The sequence below is a fragment of the Cavia porcellus genome, unplaced genomic scaffold, assembly GCF_034190915.1.
Source record: "Cavia porcellus strain 051 isolate PalLab524CR breed Dunkin Hartley unplaced genomic scaffold, mCavPor4.1 scaffold_6, whole genome shotgun sequence".
NCBI classification, from domain to species: Eukaryota; Metazoa; Chordata; class Mammalia; order Rodentia; family Caviidae; genus Cavia; species Cavia porcellus.
Window position 1 is genome coordinate 38126697 of NW_026947489.1, and position 25112 is coordinate 38151808.

Here is a 25112-nt window from a genome sequence, read left to right on the forward strand (position 1 = left end):
ACCACCTGTCTCCTGGACCTAGTACTGTGGTTGATCTTTGGATCTAACCCCTTCTTCCAGAACCTTGGACTACAGTGAATTACCATGCTGGCTGGATGGGAGACTCAAGAACCCCTCACCCAAACAGAAGACCTCAGCAGGCTCCACTCAGTGTGGTGAGTTTGACCCTATAATAGAGGTCTGCAGTAGGTAAATAGGAGGGGAAGTGAAACTCCCTCCAATTGTAAGACCTTGATGAACCTGACAAGAGAGGAGGTAATCCCCTCCTCCATACAGAGAACATCAGATACGTTGAGGAGTGCACCAATAAGGCCTTTGCCAACTCGGAGAAAATTAAAAGAGCTTATGAGATCCCCAGTGACACAATAGGTCCTCAGCTGACACAAACATTATAGATAGGGAGATCTGGTGACATGCAACAACCTGAAGACATCGCAACAACAGGAACTAAGAGTTGACCTACATCAATACTTCTAGGCTAGTTAGCCCAGAAAGAATATAGGACTCATTCAGCAGTCTCTTACGAGGAATTCAGGTGACTGGCTCTCCTCTTCATTGTGGTACCCAGCAACTGGACAAATATCAACCACACAGTAGAACCCTAAAACTCACATTATGGACAATTGAGACTGTTGGGATTGAAAGACCAACTATTTACCTAAAAGGTGAAAGTGACAAATTGAAAAGGCAAAATGCAATCTCAAACATCTAGTCCACCAGGATCAAGTATAGCCAACATTGAAATAGAGGAGTTTAAAATAATACACCAGGAATCTCTGAAAAGGTAGCAAATGAAGTAAAGAAAAAATCCGTGAGGCTGTAAAGGAAATCAAATCAGAAATAATGTCTTATGTAAAGACAAAAATAACAACCTTAGTAAATAAGTTGCTCAACATAGCTAGAGAAAAAATAGATAAAAAATACAGGAGATGGGAAACTAATTGAAACTTTGAATGAAAAATGCAGGAAACAAGCAGAATCCATGAAATGAATTCAAAGAGATATCTAGGAAACAAAAACTCTATTGAAAGCTGGCAAAACTGTTTAAATCAAGCTGAGGATAAAATTTCAAATCTTGAAGAAAGGATCACAGATAGTGATCATGAAAGGGTAGAACTTATAAAAACAACAAAGCAGAATGAATTGACAATCCAGCAGCATTCAAGATGATGCCAATGGAAACTATATAAGTTAAACAGGCATCAGTGAAGATACAGGAGTCAATGGAAATGACATAACTAAACTATTCACAGAAGTCATAGCAGAAAATTTCTCACACATAGGGAAAAACATTCTGACATACAAATACGTGTGGCATACAGAACACCAAACAGTCACAACCAACATAAATCTACACCCAGACATATAATAAATAAGATTCCAGACATACAGCATAAAAACAAAATATTAAAAGCTGTTAGAAGACACAGCTCACCTATCAAGGAAAACCTATTAGAATCATGGAAGACTTTTCAGCATAAACCTTCAGTTAAGAAGAGCTTGGATATTTCAAGCCTTAAAACAAAACAACTTCATCCCAGACTGATGTATCCAGCAAAACTGTCTTTCAAATTTAATGGAGAAACAAGGTATTTCCATGACAAAGAACAGCTGAAGAAATTCATGTCCAACAAACCAACTCTAGAAAGAGTATTGAAAGACATGCTAGATAGAGATAAAAATGACCACAATCTCCAGAACAACAACAGAAAGAAACTTGCAGGCTGGACAAGAAAAGCAAGGGAGTAAAGCAGGACACCAACAATAGGAACACAACATGGCAAAGTCAAGCTAGTACATATCAGTGATATCCATAAATGTAAATGGGCTCAAATCACCAATCAAAAGAAACAGGTTAACAGAATGGATCAAGAAACAGGATCCCACAATATTCTGTAAACAAGAAACACATCTGATGCAAAAAGAAACTCCTGGATTAAAAATCAAAGGGTGGAAAACAGTATTGCATCCAACAGGAACCCAGAAAAGAGCAGGGATAGCTATTCTGTTTGCAGATAAAGCACACTTCAAACCTAAAAGGATTAAAAGAGAAAAGACCACTACATACTTGTAAGTGAAAACTATAAGAAGAACTAACAATTACAAATATATATGTACCAAACACAGGAGCACTCAACTATATAAGACAAACACTAATGGGCATTGAAAACCAAATACACAAGAACACAACTGTAATAAGAGACCCTAACACCCCACTGTCACAAAGAGATAGATCAACTAGACAAAAAGTCAACAAAGAAATTACAGAACTGAATCATATCTGTGAGTGAATGGACTTGGTGGATGCTTACACAGTGTTCCACACACCTGCATCGGAATATACACTCTTCTCACCTGCACATGGGACATTCTCCAAAATAGAGCATATATTAACCCATAAAGCATTCTTAACTAAAATCAAAGGGAATGAAATTATCCTATGCATAATATCTAAGCAGAGCACACTAAAATTGGAAATCAATGGCAAAAAACCTGCAAAACCTGAGTAAATAAATGGAAATTAAATAGTAACCTCCTGAATAATCAGTGGGTTACAGATGAAGTTAAAGAAGATATAAAACAATACCTACAACACAATGAAAGTGCAGGTACAGCATACCATAACCTAGGGGACACAAAAGAAAGCAGTCCTAAGAGGAAAATATATAGTAATAAATAGTCACATCAAGAAAAATGGAATGAACACAAATAAATAACCTAATGCTACATCTCAAGCTTCTAGAAAAGAAAGACCAAGTCAAACCCAAAGCTCATAGAAGAGGAGAAATTGTAAAGATTAGAGCAGAAATTAATGCAATTGAAACTAAAAAAATGCAAATAATTAATGAATGAAAGAGCTGGTCTTTGAAAGAATAAACAAAATTGATAAGCCCCTGGCCAATCTTACCATGAAAAAGAAAGAAAAAACTCAAATCCATGCAATAAGGACTCAAAAGAAGGAAATTAGTACAAGTCCCATGGAAATTCAAAAGATCATGAACACCTACTTTGAAAATCTCTACTCACATAGGGTAGAAAACACAGAGGAAATGGATAGATTTCTAGGCAAATATGAACTATCAAAGCTCAATCAATTATAGCAATTTTGAATAACCCAATATCAGCTACTGAAATTGAAAATGTGATTAAAAACTTACCAACAAAAAAGCCCAAGTCCTGATGGATTCACAGCTGAATTCTATAAAAAAATTTACAGAAGATTTAACACCAATACTCCTTAAACTCTTCAATGAAATTGAAAGAGAAACAGTTCTCCCTAAATCATTCTTGGAGGCAAGTATCACTCTGATACCAAAACCAGAGAAAGACCCAACCAAAAAGGAGAACTATAGGCCAATCTTACTAATGAACATTGCAAAGATTCTCAATAAAATATTGGCAAATAGAATACAGCAAATCATCAAGAAGGTTGTACACCATGACCAAGTGGGATTTATTCCAGGAATGCAGGGATTGTTCAACATATGCAAACCAATAAATATAGTATACCACATCAACAGAGCCAAAAATAAAAATCACATGATCATATCAATAAACGCAGAAAAAGCTTTCAATAAAGTTCAACACCTTTTCATGATTAAAACCCCTATAGAAACTCAGAATAGATGGTACATACCTTAATCTCATAAACTATACTACAAAGCCACAGTAATAAAATCAGCGTGGTACTGGCAAAGAGATAGACCTGAGGATCAATGGAACAGATTGGAGGATGCACACACAACTACAAAGACATTCATCCATCTTATATTTGACAAAGCAGCTAAACAAGTTCACTGGAAAAAAGCCTCCTTAATAAATGATGTTGGAAAAATTGGCTTCCCACATGCCAAAGATTAAAACTAGACCCATGCCTATCACCATACATTAAAGTCAAAATGGATATAGAATCTAAATATTAAAATAGAAACACTAAATCAACTGGAGGACAAGGTAGATAAAAATCTTGAAGACATAGGCATAGGGAGAATAAAATGCTGAATAAAATGCAAACCACATGGGAAATACTGCAAAGAATCAACAATTGGTTTCTCATATTACTAATAAGTTTCTGCACTTCAGAAGAAATCATCAACAAAGTGAAAAGGAAACCCAAAGAATAGGAAAGAATTGTAGCCAATAATCCCTCAGACAAAGGACTTATATCCAGAACATATAAAGAACTGGAAACCATCAAGGCCCTCAAATACAAAGACCTCCTCCAAAAATGGGCATCATAAATGAACACACAATTCTTACATGAAGATTTACAAATGGCAAATAAATATATGAAGAAATATTCACCATCACCGGTCATTTGAGAAATGCAAATTAAAACATCATTGAGAAATGCAAATTAAAACAGCACTGAGATGGCATTTCACCCCAGAAAGAATGGCTGCCTTCAAGAAAAAACTGATAACAAATATTGGTGAGGATGCAGGCAAAAAGGAACACTTCTCCACTGTTGGTGGGAGTGAAGACTGGTGCAACCACTATGGAAATCAGTATGCACATTCCTCAAAAAACTAGGATTGGAAGTTCCATTTAACCCAGCTATCCCCTCCAGGGTATTTTACCAGCAAAATTGAAAAGATCATGCCACAGTGATATATGTGCACCCATGTTCATAGCAGTACAATTTGTGATAGCTAAATCTTGGAAACAACCTAAATGCCCACCGACTGCAGAGTGGATTTTAAAAATGTGGTATTTTTATAATGGAATACCATTCAGCTATAAAAAAGGATGATCTTGAGGCCTTTATAGGTAAATGGAGACAACTTGAGAATATCATAATTAGTGAAATAAACAAGACTCACATTAGTAAATATCACATTGTCTCTCTAGTATTAAAATAATAAGAACTGACAGAATAATGGGATCCAAAGTATGTAATAGATATTGTAAAAGTGAAAGGGAAGGAAAGTGCTCTAAAGGATATAATAGTATACATAGTGTGTAAGAATGTAGACTACTGTTGATCCATATAAGAGTTATTCAAGCTTGGTGGATTAGGTTTCTCCATTCTAAGAATACCACTTTGGAAATTTACCTGAAAAGTAAGAATTCAGAGAAAGTAAAAGGAGAAAATCAAATCAATAGATTCATCAATAGATTTAACACAATATCCAAAACATAATTTGAGATCAATAGATTGAATGGAATGTCCAAAACATATTTTGAGATGTCCAAATTTATTAATGGCCAAAAATTGAAATAAATATATAACATTTTATAAGCATTCAAATGGCAAAAATCTCACTTTGTATAGTTCTGCAAAAGCAAAATGGGGAAATTTGAACCCCTCAATAGGATATCTCATTTTCAGTTTTAAGTACAAATTTTAGAGACATTATTTTATTTGTACAATAAAAAATGTAAATACATTCAACTAAACCATAACAAAGAATGTCAAAGAATTTAAAGACACTAAATATCTCCAAAGATATAGATTTAAATACATTTCATCATATCATAAAATAAAAGTTATTGTAGCCATTTAAATGAATGAATCAGAAAAGTATGTATTTAAATTGTTAAGCTGTTAAAACAAAATACCTAAAAAATAAAATTTAATTAGCATAATCCACATAGATTCTATTTGAAGCAATTTTTAAAAATATGCAAAGTCAGGTATTTATGACCATTGCATGCACAGTGGAAAAGAATTTAAGAAACATTTAAATAATGATATCTATGAAGCTGCTGGTAGACATTATCTTTCCCAAGATAAAATATTTAGATGCAAATGGTTGCTTAGACTCTTCCTTATCACTAACAACAGTAAAAGCAAATCTACAATTAATTTTTTTAACATCTTAGAAACATGATAAAGAGATGTGTTGCACCAGCATCTATATGTAATTCTGTGATTTAAATAGTTCACAAGAAATGAATACAAGGATCGTTGGTGATATCCAGAGACACATAGGTCTCAGTGCAGCTAAGCTTTAGCGCTAGAGGAAGGTCACAAAATACATTGGCCACGACATTGGGGCCACAGAAAGGCAAAATGACAATAAAAACCATCTGGCTCATGATTTGTACAAAGCCAAATGCCCATGACAGCAGCACAGAGCCCAGGAGCACCCTGCGGTTCATGACGGTTGTGTAGAGCAGAGGTTGGCCTGTTGCAGTGGAAGGATCCACAGCCATGACCATGAGCAGAGTCATCTCACTGCAGCCCTTCCCCATCTTCTCCACCCTCAGTCTTACTTTTTCTGGAGGGAGTCAGTGTGTATATTTAGCTAGTATACTGACATTTGTACTCTGTATCTTCCTTATTGAGTGATGCTATTGGCTTAATTCTTTTGGTCTTGACCTTCCCTTTCATTTCTTTTTTTTTTCTGTAGAACTATTACCACTGCCACAAATACAGATAAAGATACAGAATACAACACACACACACACACACACACACACACACACACACACACACACTCCTATTATAGCCTGGCTCTAGAGTTTCAAAAGGAAAGATAAAAAATCTGTTATGACTTTTAATTTTTTGTTTGACTACTTTTCCAAATATTGAAAAGACATTTTTTACCCAAAAATTAAAATTAAAGAAACCTTGACCAGTAAGAGTTTCAATTCCAATCCTGACTTCAACATGTATTGGAAAGCATGTTTTTAATTTTTTAAATATTTGTTGTATTTTTCAGTAAAAAAAAAGTCATTTAGTCTAATGAATTGTTATGAGACTTCAAATGGTAACACATAAAAAGAGTTGTGTACATTTCATCATATACATATAGGTATGTATGTGGGCATTGATGACATTGTGCTCTTTAATATGTAATCAAGTATGGACCCTAGTCTCATTTTACTATGGAGAATAGATAAAGGAGATTGTGTGGATGAAAATATTTTCTATATTCAATAAAATTGGCACAACTGCCTTTTCAATTTATAAAGAATGATAGCAATCATCATTTTCTCACTCATGATATAACTGAGTCTTCATAGTAATTTTGAAACTTGTTCAAAACTATAGCTGGCCTCAAAATGTTAAAAGAAGAAAATCTGGAGGTGACTCAAGAGATAAATTATATAATTTTATTTGGAAAATTAAGAGTTGGAAGTTTTATTTGTTGCTTTTTGTCCTTTGTAGTTTGCCATCATATCTATGATAAAATCATTGAGACATTTTGAAAATGTAGTTAGAGATTAAATACTTTTATTACTATGTGTTTTATTTACTCAGGCACAGTTGAAAATAATTTATGGTAAGTAAAAGAAAAGAGGTGCTCCTAGTTAAAACCACAACTAAACTTTAGTTGAGAAATTGAGATTTTTGAATAGCACATATGGAAGTATAGATATCCTACAAAGGAATAAAGTAATTTTTATAATATTGGATCACACAATTTTTTTTACTTTCAACAGAAAAAAATTTTTTGGTACTAAGGATCAAACTCAAAACTTTGCACTTTCCAGGCAGGCACTTAAGCCACTGAACTGAATCCCAGCTCTGATCAAAATTTTGAAGAATGACATTAATATCTCTGACTGAATGAGCCTAGATTTTTAAGTACCTTTCACGTGACTGAAAGTTGCAAAACTCCCACAGTCTTTTCAACTTTTCAACTGTGGTTGCTTGCTTATGGATAAAAAAGCATGGAACGTTCAGTAGTGTGTTTCAGTAGTAGTGTTTATATTCAGTAACAAATACATTTCCACAACAGCACATCAAAAACAATTAATATATGTGTTAGGACACATTGTTGACACAAGGACAACAATTAATAAATGTGCAACCTAAAAATTTTTTTAAAATAAAAATGAGAATACATGTAATTTTTATTGTATTTTCTTACCATGAAAGTGCTAAACAATGTATGGATTAGATATTATATAAGTAATGGTCACTTATGAGAAAGAAAATATTTGGAAAATGAAAAAATAACATTTGTTGCCAAAATAACTCCCATAAATATTACCCTAATTGAAAGAATGCAGTTTTAAAAAATGAAAGAAAGAATGCACTTTTTTTAAAAAGTGGCCTCAATCTATGTGTCTCTCAGAGTGCAACTGTGGTTATTCAGGATTGCTGTGGAAGATGAATGAAGTAATGCATGTGAATGTATGTGATGGTGTCTAGGAGGTAGTAGATGTACATTTAATAGAAAATTAAATAGATCAATGCAAAAGGCCTTGTTTCATATGCTGATAAAATGAATAAAATAAGAAAAGACTATTTTAGAAGTAGATACAAAAGTGGCAGTGAGTTTGGAAAAATATCAAAATGAATAAGTTATCACATGTACAACTTACTGAATAAATTGTCATATTTTGATTAAAAAATTTCTGCATAGTTGAAGTAAAAGAGCAAATGATCTAAATCAATAATTTTTAAACTTGGCATTCCATAAAATTTATTTTCTGAATTAAAATCAGTACTTAATGTAGGAAAGTAAAACCACAGATAACCAAACTAATTTTAAAATTTGCAACAATATCAATACTTACTACTTCCTTTATTTGAGATTTTATTAAATTAAATATCATCACAGGTGCTGATTTAGTAAAAATTATAGCTTAATGTTATGTTATTATATTATAAATTATATGATTATATCTCATGTATTAAACATATAATTTTATTAGCTAAAAACTCAAGATAAATCTATAAAATTGAATCTTTGGACCAAAGACATGGGTAATATTTACTCATCAGTCTTCCTGGTCTTCTGACTTTTACTGAACCAAGAAAAATATGTTCAAAGGCTAGATTATTAAATAATCTGTTACTGTTGTTCTCATGATCAGAATAACATGGCTTTAGTTAAGTCACAAGTTTTATATAAAATGTTACATTTTAATTAAAGCATACATTTGCAGTATGTTGTTAGCACTGCTGCTTGACCCTAACAGTTCTAGCTGAGGAGTAACCTCCTCAAAGTCATGGAGACACAGTGAAATGTTGAATATATATTGTTCATCCTTTTTTATCTCCAGTAAAATATATGTAATGCTAATTATTAATGTATGGAATTATAAGTTAGAAATAAAGAAGCAGAAAGCAAGTATGTGTAAAAAATGCATATCAACTCCCATATAGAATTATTAAAATAAACATACGGTTTTCCTTAGAGTTCCAGAAAAACGTTTCTCTCACTGTTAAAGTAGATCATATACCCTTGTAGTATATCATCTATAGAAAGTTTCCCTACACAATGTTTGCTCTGGAAAGCCCTAACTCAAGTCATTTGATTGTTCATGGCTCAAACACATTGAAAAATAAATTTATCCAAAGTACACTCAAAGAAATTATAGTTTTCTAACTTTATCACTTAAATAAATTTTAATTAATATAATAATTAAATTCACTGTTCGTGTAAATTTGAATAAATAATATTTAAGGACATGCATAGACCACTTGTCTCTTAGTAATATAAATAAAAATCTGTTACCATGCATAGAACTGGAGAGAGAAAGGGGTGACTGCACTGGGTCTCTCACCATTCTAAATGATCTCAATTGACTAAAAGTAATTAATAATTAATAAATCAGAGAAGTTCAGTAATGAATCAATCAAAATACTTAGGTATTCAGTAAGCGTTTTACTGTGAAACTTCACCTATTTTATTCAGAGTTTTTGTTGTAAATGGGTGTTGGATTTTGTCAAAAATTTTTTCTGCATGTATTGAGATGGTCATATGATTTTTTCTCCTTGCTTCCATTTATATGATCTCTTGTATTTACTGACTTGTTTATGTTGAACTGTTCTTACACCTGTAGAATAAAGTCTACTTGGGGATGCTGAGTTATATTTTTTTTATGATTTGTTGCATTCAATATTGCAGTGTCTGTTTTTGTTTCGTTTTGTATTGCTTTGTTTAAGGAGATTGGCCTATAGTTTCACAGTATTTAGTTTAGTAGTTTTCCAGTTTGGAATCAAAGTATATCTGTATTCCAGTAATAAATTTGGCAGCACACCTTGTTCTTTTAAGTTCTTTAAAAAATTTTTGAAGAGTATTGATGCTAGATCTTCCTTGGGAAAAAAAAATAGTACAAAAGTCTTGTAGAATTCAGTGGTTCCATTGTGTCCTAGGCTTTTGTTTGTGGGTAAGTTTTTTTCAAATTCCTGCCTCAATTTCTTTGATTGTACTGTAGTTTTTAGTTTTAGTTTTGTATCTTATTGCTTCAGTTTTAATAATTCATGGGTATCCAGTAATCTATCCAGTTATTACAGTTTCTCCAATTTATTGGAGTACATGTTTTTAAGTAGTTAATTCACATAGGTTGTGTGTGGCTCCCTCTTTATCATCTCTAACTGCATTGACATGAGACTCCTCTTTGCTTGTGTTATCATTGTTTAGTTGTTGTTAGATTGCCTAAGGTTATATCCATTTTATTTATTTTTTCAAAAAACCAGCTATTGAATGCATTGATTTTTTTGATATCTATAAATTTTTTATTTGTAAAAGGTTTGGATTTGGATTGTTTTCAAGTACCTTTCTATATATAATTAGACTATTTGTATTTCTTTAGTTTTTCTGATACAAGCATTTGCAACCATAAGCTTCTCTCTAATGAAAGCAGAAATGCTTTCATTATATCTCATAGGTTAAGGTATGTTTTACTAGCATTTTCCTTTGATTTTAGGAGCTGCATAATTTCTTCCTTGATTTTTCTGTGATCCATTAATTTTATAAATGCATTGTTTAATCTCCAAGTGTTTCCATAATTTCTATTTTTTAAATTATTTAGTTCTAATTTAATTGTACCATGATCTGATAATATGCATGAGATTAATTTCAATTCTTTCATATTTATTTATGCATGTTTATCTTGAATATAGTTCCATGTGCTGCTGAGAAGAATGAATATGGGTGTTGTTAGATGGAACTCTATAGATATCCATGGACTCTATCCACTCAATTCTGATATTTCACTGTTGATTCACTAATTTGTTAATCTGTCTCTTTAGGAGAATAATGTTCTTCAATTCCTCCCATGAAGTGTTGGAGTTAATACATTCCTTTTTATCTATAATGTTTCTTTTATGAAGATTGGTGAACCAATATTTAATATATCTGTTGTCCCCATAAGTTGAATTGTTCTATCTATATGCTATGATAGTCTTTATCTCTAATCACCAGGTTAAGCTTGAAAACTACTTTGTCAGAAAATAGAATTGTTACTCTTTCTTGTTTTCAGATGCCTGCTCTTGGAATGCAATTTTCCTTACTTTTATTTTTATTCTATGAATTTCTTTGTGTTGAAATGTGTCTTTTGTATGGATTACAATCTTTAGTTTTCTTTCTTTCATCCAATCTCCCAAAATCTGTCTTTTGACTTGGAAGATGAGGCCATTTATTTTAAAGGTATTGTTTTTGTAGGCGAGTTAATACCATTTATACTGGAAGGCAGTGTTTTATTTTTGGCAGTATATTTTATTTCAGATACTGATTCCTTTAAATTTTTCCTCGCTTAATTAAATATCCTTGGTGACATTCTTATTCAGATATTTTGGCATTGTCATCTGTTTTTTTAAATATCAGGAATAAATAAGAAATTTTTGATATGTTGTTTATAGCTCATTAATTTTTAAGATGTTCTTTATCATACAAAGATATTATTTCTCCATTTAATTTGAAAAGTAGTTTTATAGAATGTAATAGTGTGGTCTGAAATACCACTTGGGATACCATTATTTTTTTGGGATATCATTATTTTTTTTATTTTATTTTTGAGGGAACACCTTGAACACTTCACTTAAAGCTGTTCTGGTTGTTAGGTTTCCTGTTGAGTAGTCTACTGTAATACTAATACATTGAACTTTAGAAGTGATACGTTGCTTTTCTCTAACAGTTTTTAATACTATGATCTTGGGTTTGATTGCTAGAACTGGGAGTATGATGTGCTGTGGAGAAAATTTTTTTCTAATCTTGGTTATTTGAGGTCTATATGCTTTGCTAACCTGTGTGTTGATTTTTTTCCTATGCTTAGAAATATTTCTGCTATACCTTCTGTAAACAGGCTTTTTATTCCATTCATGTGTCTTCTGGATCTTTTTTTAATAACTCCATTCACTCTAAGGTTACTATTCTTTGCATCACCTAACACCTGTTGGACATATTTTCTATGTTTCCTTCTTTTTAAGTTATCTTTGAATATGTGATTATATATCTCATTCCTTCGTCTAGTTCTGACACTTTCACTTCCTCCCCATTCACTTCTGTTACCAATATGTTCAATGCATCTTATTTATTTCCTGGATTTCAGTTTGGTATCTTTTCATGGACCTTAATTTTCTGCTTCCTGATCATTCATGTTTTGAATCATTTTGATTAGTTCTATTTTTTTACTTTTATATTTTTTAAGTTTACTGACCATTTTAATTTTCATGTTCTCATCAATAATCCACATATGTCTCAAATTACAAGTCTCCATGACATATTTGATTATAATTTCTATTTACATATTCTTAATTATCTACTTAGTTTTTTCAATATATTTTCTATTATAAATTTCATGAAAGCAAACTATTTTTGGATGCAATTTAAGGAAAATATCTCTAGCTTCTCTTTAGACTGTATCTCTAGTTTAAAATTATCTCCAGTTTAATTATCAAATCATGTTTGAATAAACTCAATTGTCTATGATATTGTCACTGAGCAACTTCTCCATTTTTATGAGCAATAGTACAACAGTCTATTCCATTTGGAATACCAATAGAAGCATAGATATCTGGCAAACAGAGTCTAAGATTTTCAGCAATTTACAGAGTTGTTGATATTATTTAGAGAGTGTAGAATTATTTGTTACTTAAATATTATTTTTATTTAACTGTAAATCACTTATATTGAAAATGATAATCAGTTGATTGAAAAGTTTTTAAAAGTTAAAAAAAAAAACCAGAAATCCATGTTGATAAAAATGAGAGGTGGCAGGTGAGAGTGAGTTCCAAGCCTAGTGCTGCACTGGTAGGTTTGCTAGCTGCCATTGGAACAGTTAGGAGGTTGTCAACTAATATTTGTTTTTCCTGTGCTCCTTGCTATACTATCTCAGCCTCTACTTCAACCATATACTGTATAATTTAAATTAACTCATAGATTTCTGATATTATAGATGGTTCCTTCTGTTTGCAATTTTAGTTCCTAAACACAAATAATATTTTCTATTTAGCTGTGCTTCTTTATTCTGCATTTATTTACTCATTTTTGTTTAGTCTAAACTGGAGACTTTTAAGAAAAAGCCACGCAGTAACTTCAGTTGCTATCACTTCAGAAAGTTCAGTTGCATGATTTCTAGTGTCTTCTATTTTAGTATCTCCTAGGTTTGTTCTTGGTAGGCTGGAGTAATAAGACTCAATCTTTCTCTTTCGTTTCATCATTTTCTTGTGGAACCTGTGTGGCTGCTCAGGCACTTTCCCGATGGATTGCACTGGAACACTGTACTGGCCCGAGCTTTGATCCTCTGATATCCCAGTGGCTAGGAAGGGGTGCACCCCACAAATTACGGTATGAAAACCTTGCGCTCAGTGACCTGCACAGCTGGCCTGGCATTCTTCTGATGAATTGAGCTGGATTGCACTGCGATGCTGAGCTGGGCAGAGCTCAGACCTTCTGTGGAGCTATCAAAGATGCACCCCTAGAATGTCGCGCTGGGGCCTTGCACCTGGGCTGGGTGATATTCAGAATCTCCAGGACCCAGGTGGCTAGTAGGGATGCACCCTCCAGTATGGCGGTGCTGGGGCCTTTTACCTGTCTGAGAGGTGTTCAGAGCCTGTGGACCATGTAGTTATCCTGGATGCATCTCCAGAGTATGGCACCAGGGCCTCGCTCCTGACTGGGCAGAGTTCAGAACCTCTGGAACCCCAGTGGCTAGCTGAAACACATCCCTGAACTATGGGGGTTGGGTCCTTGTGCTCTGATGGGTGGAGCTCAGATTTTCTAGGACCTATAAGCTCACTCCCTATAGGGAGCTCTGGAGCTCTGGCCTGGGCCGAGCTCAGATCCTACATCCAGCTAGCAAGGATGTACTCTTGAGTGTGGCTCCAGAGCCTCAGGACCAGGAGGAGTTCAGAGCCTCAGAACCGGGAAACAGTTATTAACATTTTTTTATTCCATTATGTTCTTTTGAAAGTCTAAATGCTTAGGAAAACAAAAACAAAATAAAATACTTTTTTTTTTTTTTTTTTTTTTTTTGAGACAGGGTCTCTTCTATGCAGTTCAGGCTGGCCTTGAGCTCACTTTGTAACTTAGGCTGGTCTCGAACTCGCAATGATCGGCCTGCCTCAACTTGCTGAATGTTGGGATTACAGGCAAGAGCCGCCCAGAGAAACACTATCTTTTTATGGCTACCCCATTACTGATTTTACTCATTCTATTTTACTCACTTCCTCTTTCTTCTTTTTGTCATCAGAGCCTCTCCCTCTCTTTCTTCTCTCAGCCCTCCTCTCTCTCCCTCCAATGCACAGTTTGGCTTGGAAAAAATATGGTGTATGAATGGTAGTATGAATAATTTAGTAATATAGAAAAGCTTGTTACCATTCACAGTGTTTGGAGTTCTGTGAAGAAGCCATTGAAAAGGTAGTGGATGTGCAAATATATTAACTTAGTAATTTGAGAAGGGAGTTCTAAAATTACCCTGTAAATATTTCTTGGCTTCATCACTTGTTCTTCAACCCTTTCTGGATCAACTTCAAGAAATCAAAACTATACACCCTGGGAAGGGACATAAACCTAGGAAGCTAACCCAATGCACTATAAAAATGATAAATATATGGCAGAATTCTTATAAATAATATTGACTAAGAAGTTTACCAGCATATTACATCAAAGGAACAAATATACATCTATCTATAGATAGATCGATAGCTATTTTACCTAGAATGTTCATACCAAAATTTACAAATGTATTTCTGCTTTTTGAGCTGCATGATTTTCTGTCCTCCAAAAGAACTTTTATAAGACTAAAGCCCGAAAAAAAATTCTTAAAATCACATAAAATTCTTATATTTTGGATTTTCTGGGGAAATTCTGTTTAGATTAGATGGTGAATTTTAAGTTCGCAAAATATTATTATTATCTCTATGAACATGTTATAACAAAAGAATAAGAGTAAACATAGTGCCCTACAAAAAAGATTGTAGTGGAGGAAAAGAGAATCTTGGAGTGTTCACTAATCTCACATCTGGTAGTCCAATAACTAATTCTATACTAATGTATTATCTTGTACTAATTCTGTTACTGAAAATTTCCTTTCTTATATCCTCTATGAGACAGTTATTTCCTTGGACAGAAGACCTTCCTTCAAAGAATATGTTCACTTTGCACATAAAAATTCATAGTCCATATTATATTTGTGTAAATTATAAATTGGAATAAATTCTATTCTTTATTAAATAAAGCAGACATAGAATAATTGAATTTTGGAAGTTTTTTTGTTTTAAAATTTTCCTTAATTTTTTATTCATATTGGTTCGGCAACAGATAATAATGAAATACCATTTATTTCAGTGTAACACCAAGTATACCATTCCCTTCTCTAATTTCTAGAAGGATATATTCTATTATCAAAATTTAATTAATTAACCCATTAAATTTTGGGTGACTCATTTAGAAAAAAATAGTAGATACTTAGATCTGTGTATTTCTAAATCTATCTGTTGATACTGCTATGAATGAAATTAGAAGTTACTCTTCTGAAGATTAGAGAGGTACAGGATAAGGAAAGCAGCATATATTGAGAAGTAATTAGGCTAGAATACTTTACTGTGCCATAGAAATTTAGGCTTATGTAAAAGGAAAGAATGTATCTTCAATATAATTAATTTAATTAGAATTTAATTAGACCATATATATGTATATATTTATTCATAGTCAACTAACTAAAACACAATGGCATTGTTACAGTATTATTTTTTGCACTATATTTTCCTAGATTCTACTGATCTAAACATAGACATCATTGAATATTCCTTAGGTGATAATGAAACTCCCTGTAATTTTCCTCAGGGCTGCCTTTATTTCCTTATTCTGCAGGCTGTAGATGAGAAGATTAGAGGGGGGTTACCATAGCATAGAACTAAGTTGCAACTTTCTGAATCCCATTAGAGTCTCCAAGTCCTGGGCTTGCATATATAACCATCAGAGAACCATAAAACTGTGATACCATAGCCAAATGGGAGCCACAGGTGGAGAAGGCTTTATGTATTCCAGTGGCTGAAGGCAACACAATACAGCTATTAGAACAAGAGTATAGGAACTAAGAATAAAAGAGAAGTTTCCAAAGATAACTAAGGAGCTTAGAGTGTAGCAAAGCAATTGAATCCTTGGTGTAGAGGAACAAGCTAATAAAGAGTGGCCCTAGATCACACACAACATGGTCAACAACATATGGACCACAGTAGGGCATCTGAGCCATGAGAATAATGGGGACTGAGAATCAGGGAAATCCCCACAGATCGTGACCAGTTTGATACAAGAATTTCAAGAATTTCCTGTCATGATATTAGGGTAGTGCAAGGAATAGCAGATAGCCAAGTACCTATCCAAAGCCCTGGTGCTTAGAAGGAAGCATTCAGATGTTCCCAAAGAGAAAAAGAAATACAACTGGAGGAAGCACCCAGAAAAGGAGATGTATTTTTTTTGTCTGAGAGGAAGTTAACCAATATTTTGGGGACTGTAGAGGAGACATACCAGATCTCTAGAAAGGAGAAATCCCTCAGGAACATGCACGTGGGGAGTGTGGAGTCACTGATCATTCAAGAGGGCACAAACAATGGCTCCATTCCCTGTTATGGTGAAACTACATATTGTAGTGAAGAATGAGAAGAGGAGGACCTGAATTTTCCATTCACGAGAGAAGCCTTGGAGAATAAATGCTTTCACAAAAGCAAAGCTCAGGGCTGGGGATTTAGCTCAGCAGCACAAGCACCTGCCTTGAAAGCAGGCGGTCGTGAGTTCAATCCCCAGTACCAATTTAAAAAAAAAAAGCAGAATCAAAAACAAAAGCAAAGCTCATATTTGCCTCAGACTCATTCATTGAATCGGTGATCTGCAGTCAAGAGACAGATTGTTACCAGTTAGAACTAATTTAAAATATGATTTTTTAAGAATGAAAACAATGAACATGAGTGATTTTTTTCACAGCAGTCATCAGTTCCAAAGACAACATATTTCATTTTTCTTGCTATATACTTTAAATTTTAAGTACAGCAAACAACTTTCTACATCAGAAAACAAAACCAAAAAAGCACACAAGCAAAAAATACCTACATCTAAGTCTTTCCTTTAGGGTACAACCTTGATAGAATTATGTAAAGTTAAACACATTTCATAAGCTTTGGAGCAGAGATAACCCATGGTAGTTTCTGTCAAAAATCTTACATAAAGCTAGCACTTAACCAATGTATTAGCTTCTACCTCCAAACCCCAATTATAATGCAATAAACTCAGTAAAGAAAGTTTCATTTGATTATTTCTTAATCCAATATATTTCTGTTATAAAACATACAGAGGAAACAAGCATACTTCACAGTAAGTTGATAGTAATCACTTTAAAACCATTATTTGTGAATTTCTTTTAATATCTATTATTCCTGCTTGAATATCATACAACATAATTTTATAATGTTACCTATGACATTGACTTTTGGTATTCTAATGTGATTTCTTCAGTCAACAAGAAGCTATCATAGTTTTTCACATGTATCAAATCTCTAAAAGATGTTTATATAAGCATCAACCTGTGTCTCTAGTTAGAAAATGGCTTTTATTGCTATATATAAAATAAAAATGCTTTTCTTTCATCTTCTGTTCTTTTGGGACTTGGCCTCTATAGCATCGTGCAAGTACTTCTCTTCCAAATCAACAGATCTTTAAAAAGTTAATGATTACTCATTCTCTGAGGAGCCATTTGAGTAGGGACAGCTTCTCTGAGGCATTATTACTTATAAAGAGTTGACTTATTTGGAATATGGACCCCAAAAACCTTCCAGAAGACATGGTCTGAGGAAAAATAAGATACAATATGCTGCCAAATTTTATAACATGAAGATGAGCACCATTTCAAATGTCCCTGTCACCATTTGCTTCTGATTGAGAGAGGAGTGCATTCAACTAATGTGAGAAAAGCACTTATTTTTACAGATTAATGACCTTTCCAGTTCAAACATATGGCCTTATAAATCTTCATGTTATGACTCAAACACCTATGTGGGAAGGAATGCTCACAATCAGTAGTGTAAAATAGTTAGGACATCAGAAACGTATGAGTAGGAGCACTAGGTTCTGTAAAAGCCTACTTAAAATCACCAGAACCACTCTTTACCCCGAGTGACTAAGAAGGAAAAATATTCAGTCAATTATCTCTTAGTCATTATATTTTATCCCTTAGTAATTCCTAAAATATATCTTAGACCTCATGTTCTCAGGCTCAAAATATCTTTTTATGACATTTACTGGTATAATTTAGATATGCATATTGATCACATTCATCATAGGGAACTTGTATCTGTACCTGATATATCTTATTTCCTCTTTCTTTCTTTTTATGTCCCTCCCTTCAATATCTCTTCCCCTCCTTATCTACAAAAATTTATTCCCATTTTACCCTTTTTTCTCATTTTTATTTTTTCCTATCCTATTCCTATTCCCTTTTCCTTTTGAACAATTTCTTCCTATTTCACAATATCTATTACACATTTTGATTCTTATTTATACTTTTGGCTTCTCATACCAAAGAAACAATGTAATATTTACGCACACCTCCAACTAATTTCACTGAAGAGAATGGTCTAACGGTCTAAAACTCTTAATGGTTTAATTTTTCACAAAGTCAATATTTCTGAATTCTCCATAATCTGACATCAAATTATCTTTTATTATTTTTCATATGAGGTGATGTTTCATGATATTTTTAATTTTTTTGATAGTTTTTGACATTGAACATCTTTTCTCATACTTCTTGATAATGTGTATATCTTTGTTTAAGACCCATCAGTTCAGATTCCTTTTATGTTTTAAAACTAGATTACAATAAAACTTTAGCTGGTAAGCAACTTGTTCTGTAAGTGTTCCACAGGACTAACAAATATTTCTAATACATTTTAACTTGATAAATGATTAATGTCCTGCAATATGAGTAGTACATGATGCCAAATACCACATGATCATGACTGAGCCAAAGTTTGCCTCTTGTTAACTGGAATTATGGATGTTCATCTTCCAAGAGCAAGAGGTGATAGAAGGGATATTGTCTGCAAAGGAAGAGGAGAAGGCAGAGAAATCCCTCACTTTAAGTGAAATTAGAGAGATTTGTAAAATGTGGGAAAATAGCGCAAAATTTGTGGAAAAGCATTCCCTGAAGAAGGTGATGACAGTGGGAGTGATGAATCTGTTCAACAATGTGGTGTCACATTTATGAGAAATTCTCAAAAGAAGACAAAAGCAAGTCTCACTGGGTAGTTTCTGTGTTAAAACTGCATGAAAAGAAAAAGGTTCTATTGAATAGATAGCAATGATGCCATTAGTGATAATGAAAGTTGTCCTACATAATAACCTTCCTCCCTATTGTCTCCCTTCTACCAATCATGAAGATTTTCAAGGGTAAGTGAAGGTTAATTTGCTTACTTTACTTTATATTTTATATATTCCTTATTATTTTGTATCATATTGATGTAGGAGAAATTCCTGACCTACTATATCTGGGTATGAGTTCATGTACTCTAAAATTGAAGAATTAATTTTGGGAACCACTGAGGTTAGGAGTAGAAATATTTATTGAGAGAAAAGAAGTTTCTGTCTGACAGATGCAGAAAGGGTCCCAAGTGGGTTTCCAGGGACTCTTGGTAAGAGATTTCTATAGAGTAAAATCATGAGGTGAAGTAGGTCTAATGTGGGAAAAAAATGGAAACTCACTAGGCAGGCGGGCATGAGGTGGGAGAGAACTATGGTCAACCAATAAGTTTAATTGCTCAGGAAATATTGACCTAATCAGGGACAAATGGGACATCAAGTCATGGAGCAAGTGAGCATTCTTTATGGATCAGTGACTCTTCCCACAGGGTTTGGAATGGTCACTCCTACCTTCTCAAGGTGATTCATATCTAATACCTAATGTTTATATTCAGGGTGAGATTGCATTTGTTTTGCCTTCTGTCTTGAGATCTGGCCCACAGCAAGAAGTGTGTGTCCCCTCCAAAGTCATCAGATATATGGTCCACTGTGCCAGCTTCCTTGAGGGCCTACCCCTGTCTGACTGCCTATAATATTCCTAACTAACTCGGCTGCCTGCAACTCTTTCAGTCCATGGTGCTCTCTTGTCTTGGGGGAAAGGATGATATGGTAAAAGAGAACCACCCCTTCTCCCAAGAGAACATAATTCTCATTTCTGTGAAAGTGAAGGAGGTGTCTCAACCTTGATTCTGAATTTTAAGATATTCTAAATGGTATTCTTCTCTATAAATAGTTGCTGATAAGGTTTCTGGTTATGGGGAAGCTGAGTTAGGAAACTTCTACTTATCCATCCTCTTGGTCTCACTCCTGCGTGTAACTATTATGCTACAATTAGAAGGGATTTAGTCACCACTATTACAGTGTTACAGTATTATGATTGTGATAATAATTTTACAGTTAGTTTTTTACATTGTGTGTTTTCATGAGTGGCTTTTCAAGCTGAAAATTTTCCATTACCATTTCTTATAAATCACATGTGAGTAGTGAGAATAATCCCACAATTTTTGTTTTCTTTATCTCTTCTGTATTTGTGAATGGTAATGTAGCAGGAATTGTATTCTTATTTGACAGTTTTCTTTTACCTTTAGCACTATATCCTTATCCTTCTAACTGGCCTACAAGCTTTCTTCTAAGAAAACCTCCATTAGTCTTCTTATAATAGTTAATTTGCATGTGAAAATTTATTTTTCTCTTGGCTGGTTTCAATTCAGACTTTTTGTCTTCGACTTTTGTCACTTAATTATAATTCTCAATGTGCATTTCTTTGAGTTCATCTGACTCAATGTTTTCTGGGCTTTTAGGATCCATGTGCCCATTTTCTCCCCCAGTTTGTGAAAGTTTTAAGTTGCATCATAGCAAATGTTCTAGTCCTTTGACTCTTACTGATATGGAGGAATAAAAATCCCAACCTATTATATGTCTGGAATGAGTCTGTGCTCTCTAAAATTGAAGAATGCATTTTAGGAGCAATGGAGGTTAAGGGCAGAAGTATTTATTGAGAGAAAGAAAGCTTCTGTCTGAGAGAGAGACAGAAAGGGTCCTAAATGGGTTGCCAAAGTTTCTGTATTTTCTTAGAATTTTTATAGAGTAAAATCATGAGGTAAGGAGGATCTAAAATTGGGGAAAACTGGTAACTTGCTATGTTTAGTGAATAAAATTAATAGCTCAGGTAAAAATTGATTAAATTGGGAACAAATGGGGGAGTGAGTCTTGTAGAAAGTAGGCATTCTTAGAGAGCAGTGACTCCTCCCTGAGGATTGGAATGGGGACTTCTGACTTCTCAAAGTGATCCAGATTTAATCCCTAAGGATTATATTTAAGGATCTGGTTGCATTTGTTTTGCCTTCTGTTCTGAGATCTGGCCCACAACAAGAGGTGTGTGTCTCCTCCAAGGTCATCAGACTTTTGGTTCTCTGTGCTGGCTTCTTTGAGGCCCTCGCCCTGACTGACTGCCTGCCTATATTTCAAACTAGCTCAATTGGCTGTAGCATTACTTCTCTTTCTGAACTTCTCCCAAAAGTTGTATTAGTCTGCTTGCTTATGTCTCATAAGTCCGTTAAGTCCTTCTGCATTTTTTTCATATTTTTGTACTACTGATGTTAAGATGGTACACTACCTAAATCCCAATATATCCTTAGTACTTCATGAGAACCATTAAAGTGTGTGTTCTAATTTTATTTTAGCTTTTCAAAATCATGTCTATTCTGAGTATTCAAAATTACTTAAAATTTTGACTATCCATGTATTAATTTTAATAGAGGCTATTAGAAACTATTTGGTTTAGAGATAATTTATGCAATGATAAACCTCTTAATTATGCATCTTCTTGTATATCATTTATTTGTCTTCATTTATATACTTTTAAAATTATGTTAGCACTTTATTTCTTTGATCTCAGGAATTAGTCTTGTATATATTTCATTAGATTTATTCTTGTAATTTTTTGAACCAAACTTAAGTTGATATAAATTCAGTAGAGTCTGTGAATGGCAGGCAATGCTTTTACTTTCTTTAAATAGGCTTAAGACATTTCAAAGGTTTTTTTTACTGTTTTGGACTTGCTTTACTTTTTAGTAAGTTAAAACAGATTTCCTACCTCGATATGGTATTTCATACAAGTGTTACAGGCAACTGAGCCTGTTACAAATATTATAGGCAGTCAGACAGGGCTAGGCCCTTGAGGAAGCTGGCACAAAGGACCAGATATCTAATGATTTTGGAAGGAACACACACATCTTGCTGTGGGCCAGGTCTCAGAACAGAAGGCAAAACAAATGCAACCACATCCTTAAGCTTAAATTTTAGGGATTAAATCTGGATCATTTTGAGAAGCCAAGAATCACCATTCCAATCCCCTCTAGGAGAAGTCACTGATCTCTAAGAATGCCCGCTTCCTATGTGACTTACTTTCCCATTTGTCCCCACTGTAATCAATTTTACCTAAACTGTGGATCTTATTGGCTAACTATAGTTATGTCCCACCTTATGCCATCTGCTTTGTGAGTTCCCAGTATTCCCCCACCTTGAACCCATGGTTTTACTCTATAAAAGTCCCTGCAAATGACCAAACCCTGGGCAACCCACTTGGGACCCCCTTCTGTCTCTCTTCAAACAGATGTTTTCTCTCAATAAATATATTCTACTCTTCACCTCGTTGTTCCTAAACTTCATTCTTCAGTTTTAGAGAACAGGAACTCACGGACATAGTAAGTTGGGAGTTTCGCTCCCCTATATCACAAGCAATGTGGAAGTGAACCAAATACTTTTTAGGAAAGCAATTATTTAAATTTCTATCAAGAATCAAGATTGAGACATACAGTTTTATCTAAATTTCTATTTTGTGATTCTAGCATTCCTATGATTGCCATCATATACAGAAAATATAGGATTTACTGAGTTACTTTATGCCTCAGTTGTTCGACACATATTTTTATTAACCTTATTGTAATCATAATTTATTGATGATTTTAAATGATCGTATAAATTTATAAATTCTATTAATTATTCATAGTGATTAAAGTCATTACTAAAAATATTCATGAATTGTTGTAGAGTTGTTTCATACATCAATATAACTTGAGTTCAAAAGAGGAAAATGCTCATAAGTCTTCTTTACTGCATACCTCAAATTATTCCTATTAGAGATGTCATAATGTCTTAAGTATGAATTTAAAGTAATTTATTGTTAATTTTTTCTGCATGGGTTATAGTTGTAATACAAAAGCATGAAAAATATATATCGTACATAATTTATTCAATTAATCTTACCATAGTTTATATGAAAGTTGCATTAATTACATAGGGCAAGATCTAGAAGTTCTGTGTGACTATAATATGTTGGAACAGTAATTTTTTCATGGCCCCTTGCATTTGCTGATTTCTCAGTGTGTAAATAATAGGATTCAGTAAGGGTGTGATAACAGTGTAAAATACAGCAAGGGTCTTATTGCTTGCAAAACTACTGAATGGCCAGGCATAAATAAAGATACAAGGTCCAAAGAACAGAGTGACCACAATGATGTGAGCAGACAATGTGGAGAGAGCCTTGGAGAGCCCTCGAGACGATCTTTGTTGGACAGTGATCAGAATGACAGTGTAAGAAATAAGTAACATGATGAAAGAGATAAAAGAAAGTAACCCACTGTCAGCAATAACAAATAACTCCAGGATATATGTTTCACTACAAGCAAGTCTGATCACTAGTGGAAGGTCACAAAATATGCTGTCTACAACATTGTAGCCACAGAAGGGCAAGTCCACTGTTAATACCATCTGGCTCATGGTGTGTATAAAACCAATTGTCCACGAAAGTATCACAAACCCACTGAGCAACCTGTAGCTCATGATGGTCCTGTAATATAGGGGTTTACATATGGCTATGTATCTGTCAAAGGCCATAACTATCAAAAGTGTCATCTCAGCACCCCCAAACAAGTGCATGAAAAACATTTGGGCCATGCAGCCCCAAATGGAGATAGTTTTGTGTTCAGCAAGCAAGTCTATGATCATCTTGGGTGTCGTGGCAGTGGACAGACACATGTCCAGAAAGGAGAGATTTCCAAGGAGAAAGTACATGGGGGAATGAAGGGTGGAAATAAATGTCACTGTGACCATAATGAGAATGTTTCCTACCACAGTAGCACCATAGATCAAGGAAAATGTCACAAAGAAGAAAATTTGAAGTTCCCATTGTCCAGAAAATCCTGATAGAATAAACTCAGTCACAACAGAATCATTTTTATGATTCATTTTCTCAAATGAGAAAGGGTCCAGTAGTTCTTTATACACAGAACAACTAAACAAAAGAAAATCATAATTAGTACCAATATATTACTATTTATTTGTATTAGTAGTGATAATTGTTGATGATATGAATGCCTTTCATTGTAAATATATCAACATTATATTTTAATTAGTGTAGGAACCAGTGTTTATAATTTGAAATTATTTTATTTACTATCTAACTTTAAACAATATTCATATAGTTATACAGTAATAAAAAGTATTTGAAAGAGTACAAATTCCATTTTCTATGACACTGCATATCAAATGATGCTTTCATTAATTAATTAATCAGAATTGTCACTACTTTGTTGTTATAGAAAGATGAATTTATCTTACTTTCTCATATTATAGTCTTCTATACATGTCTCTTTTTGAGGCTGTTATCCCAATATATAAAGAACAGACAAATCAAATGGAATTATATTATCCAAAATCTTTGAAGTAATTTACCAAAGTCATTTTATAGCTCTAAGACAAATAAGTGCAAAACCACAAATTAGGACCTAATTTATACATGATAGAATAAAATTTAATTCATTAAATTCTTTTTAGTTGATTTTGTGCAGTTTACTAAGAATTTTAAGAAAAATGGACAAGCTTCAGACCATTTTAAGCTTGTTTTTCAAATAT

The 25112-nt window shown here is 33.6% G+C and overlaps 1 protein-coding gene across 1 annotated transcript; it reads right to left on the minus strand.

Moving 5' to 3' along the window:
• Positions 1-23507: 23507 nt before the first annotated feature.
• Positions 23508-24446, minus strand: LOC100718791 (olfactory receptor 4L1-like). The gene has a single exon (XM_003475404.1). The coding sequence runs from the start codon at positions 24444-24446 to the stop codon at positions 23508-23510; it is 939 nt and encodes a 312-aa protein (XP_003475452.1).
• Positions 24447-25112: the final 666 nt, after the last annotated feature.

Coding starts and splice junctions, on each gene's coding strand:
- LOC100718791 (XM_003475404.1), bottom strand. CDS start 24,446: ATGAATCATAAAAATGATTCTGTTGTGACTGAGTTTATTCTATCAGGA.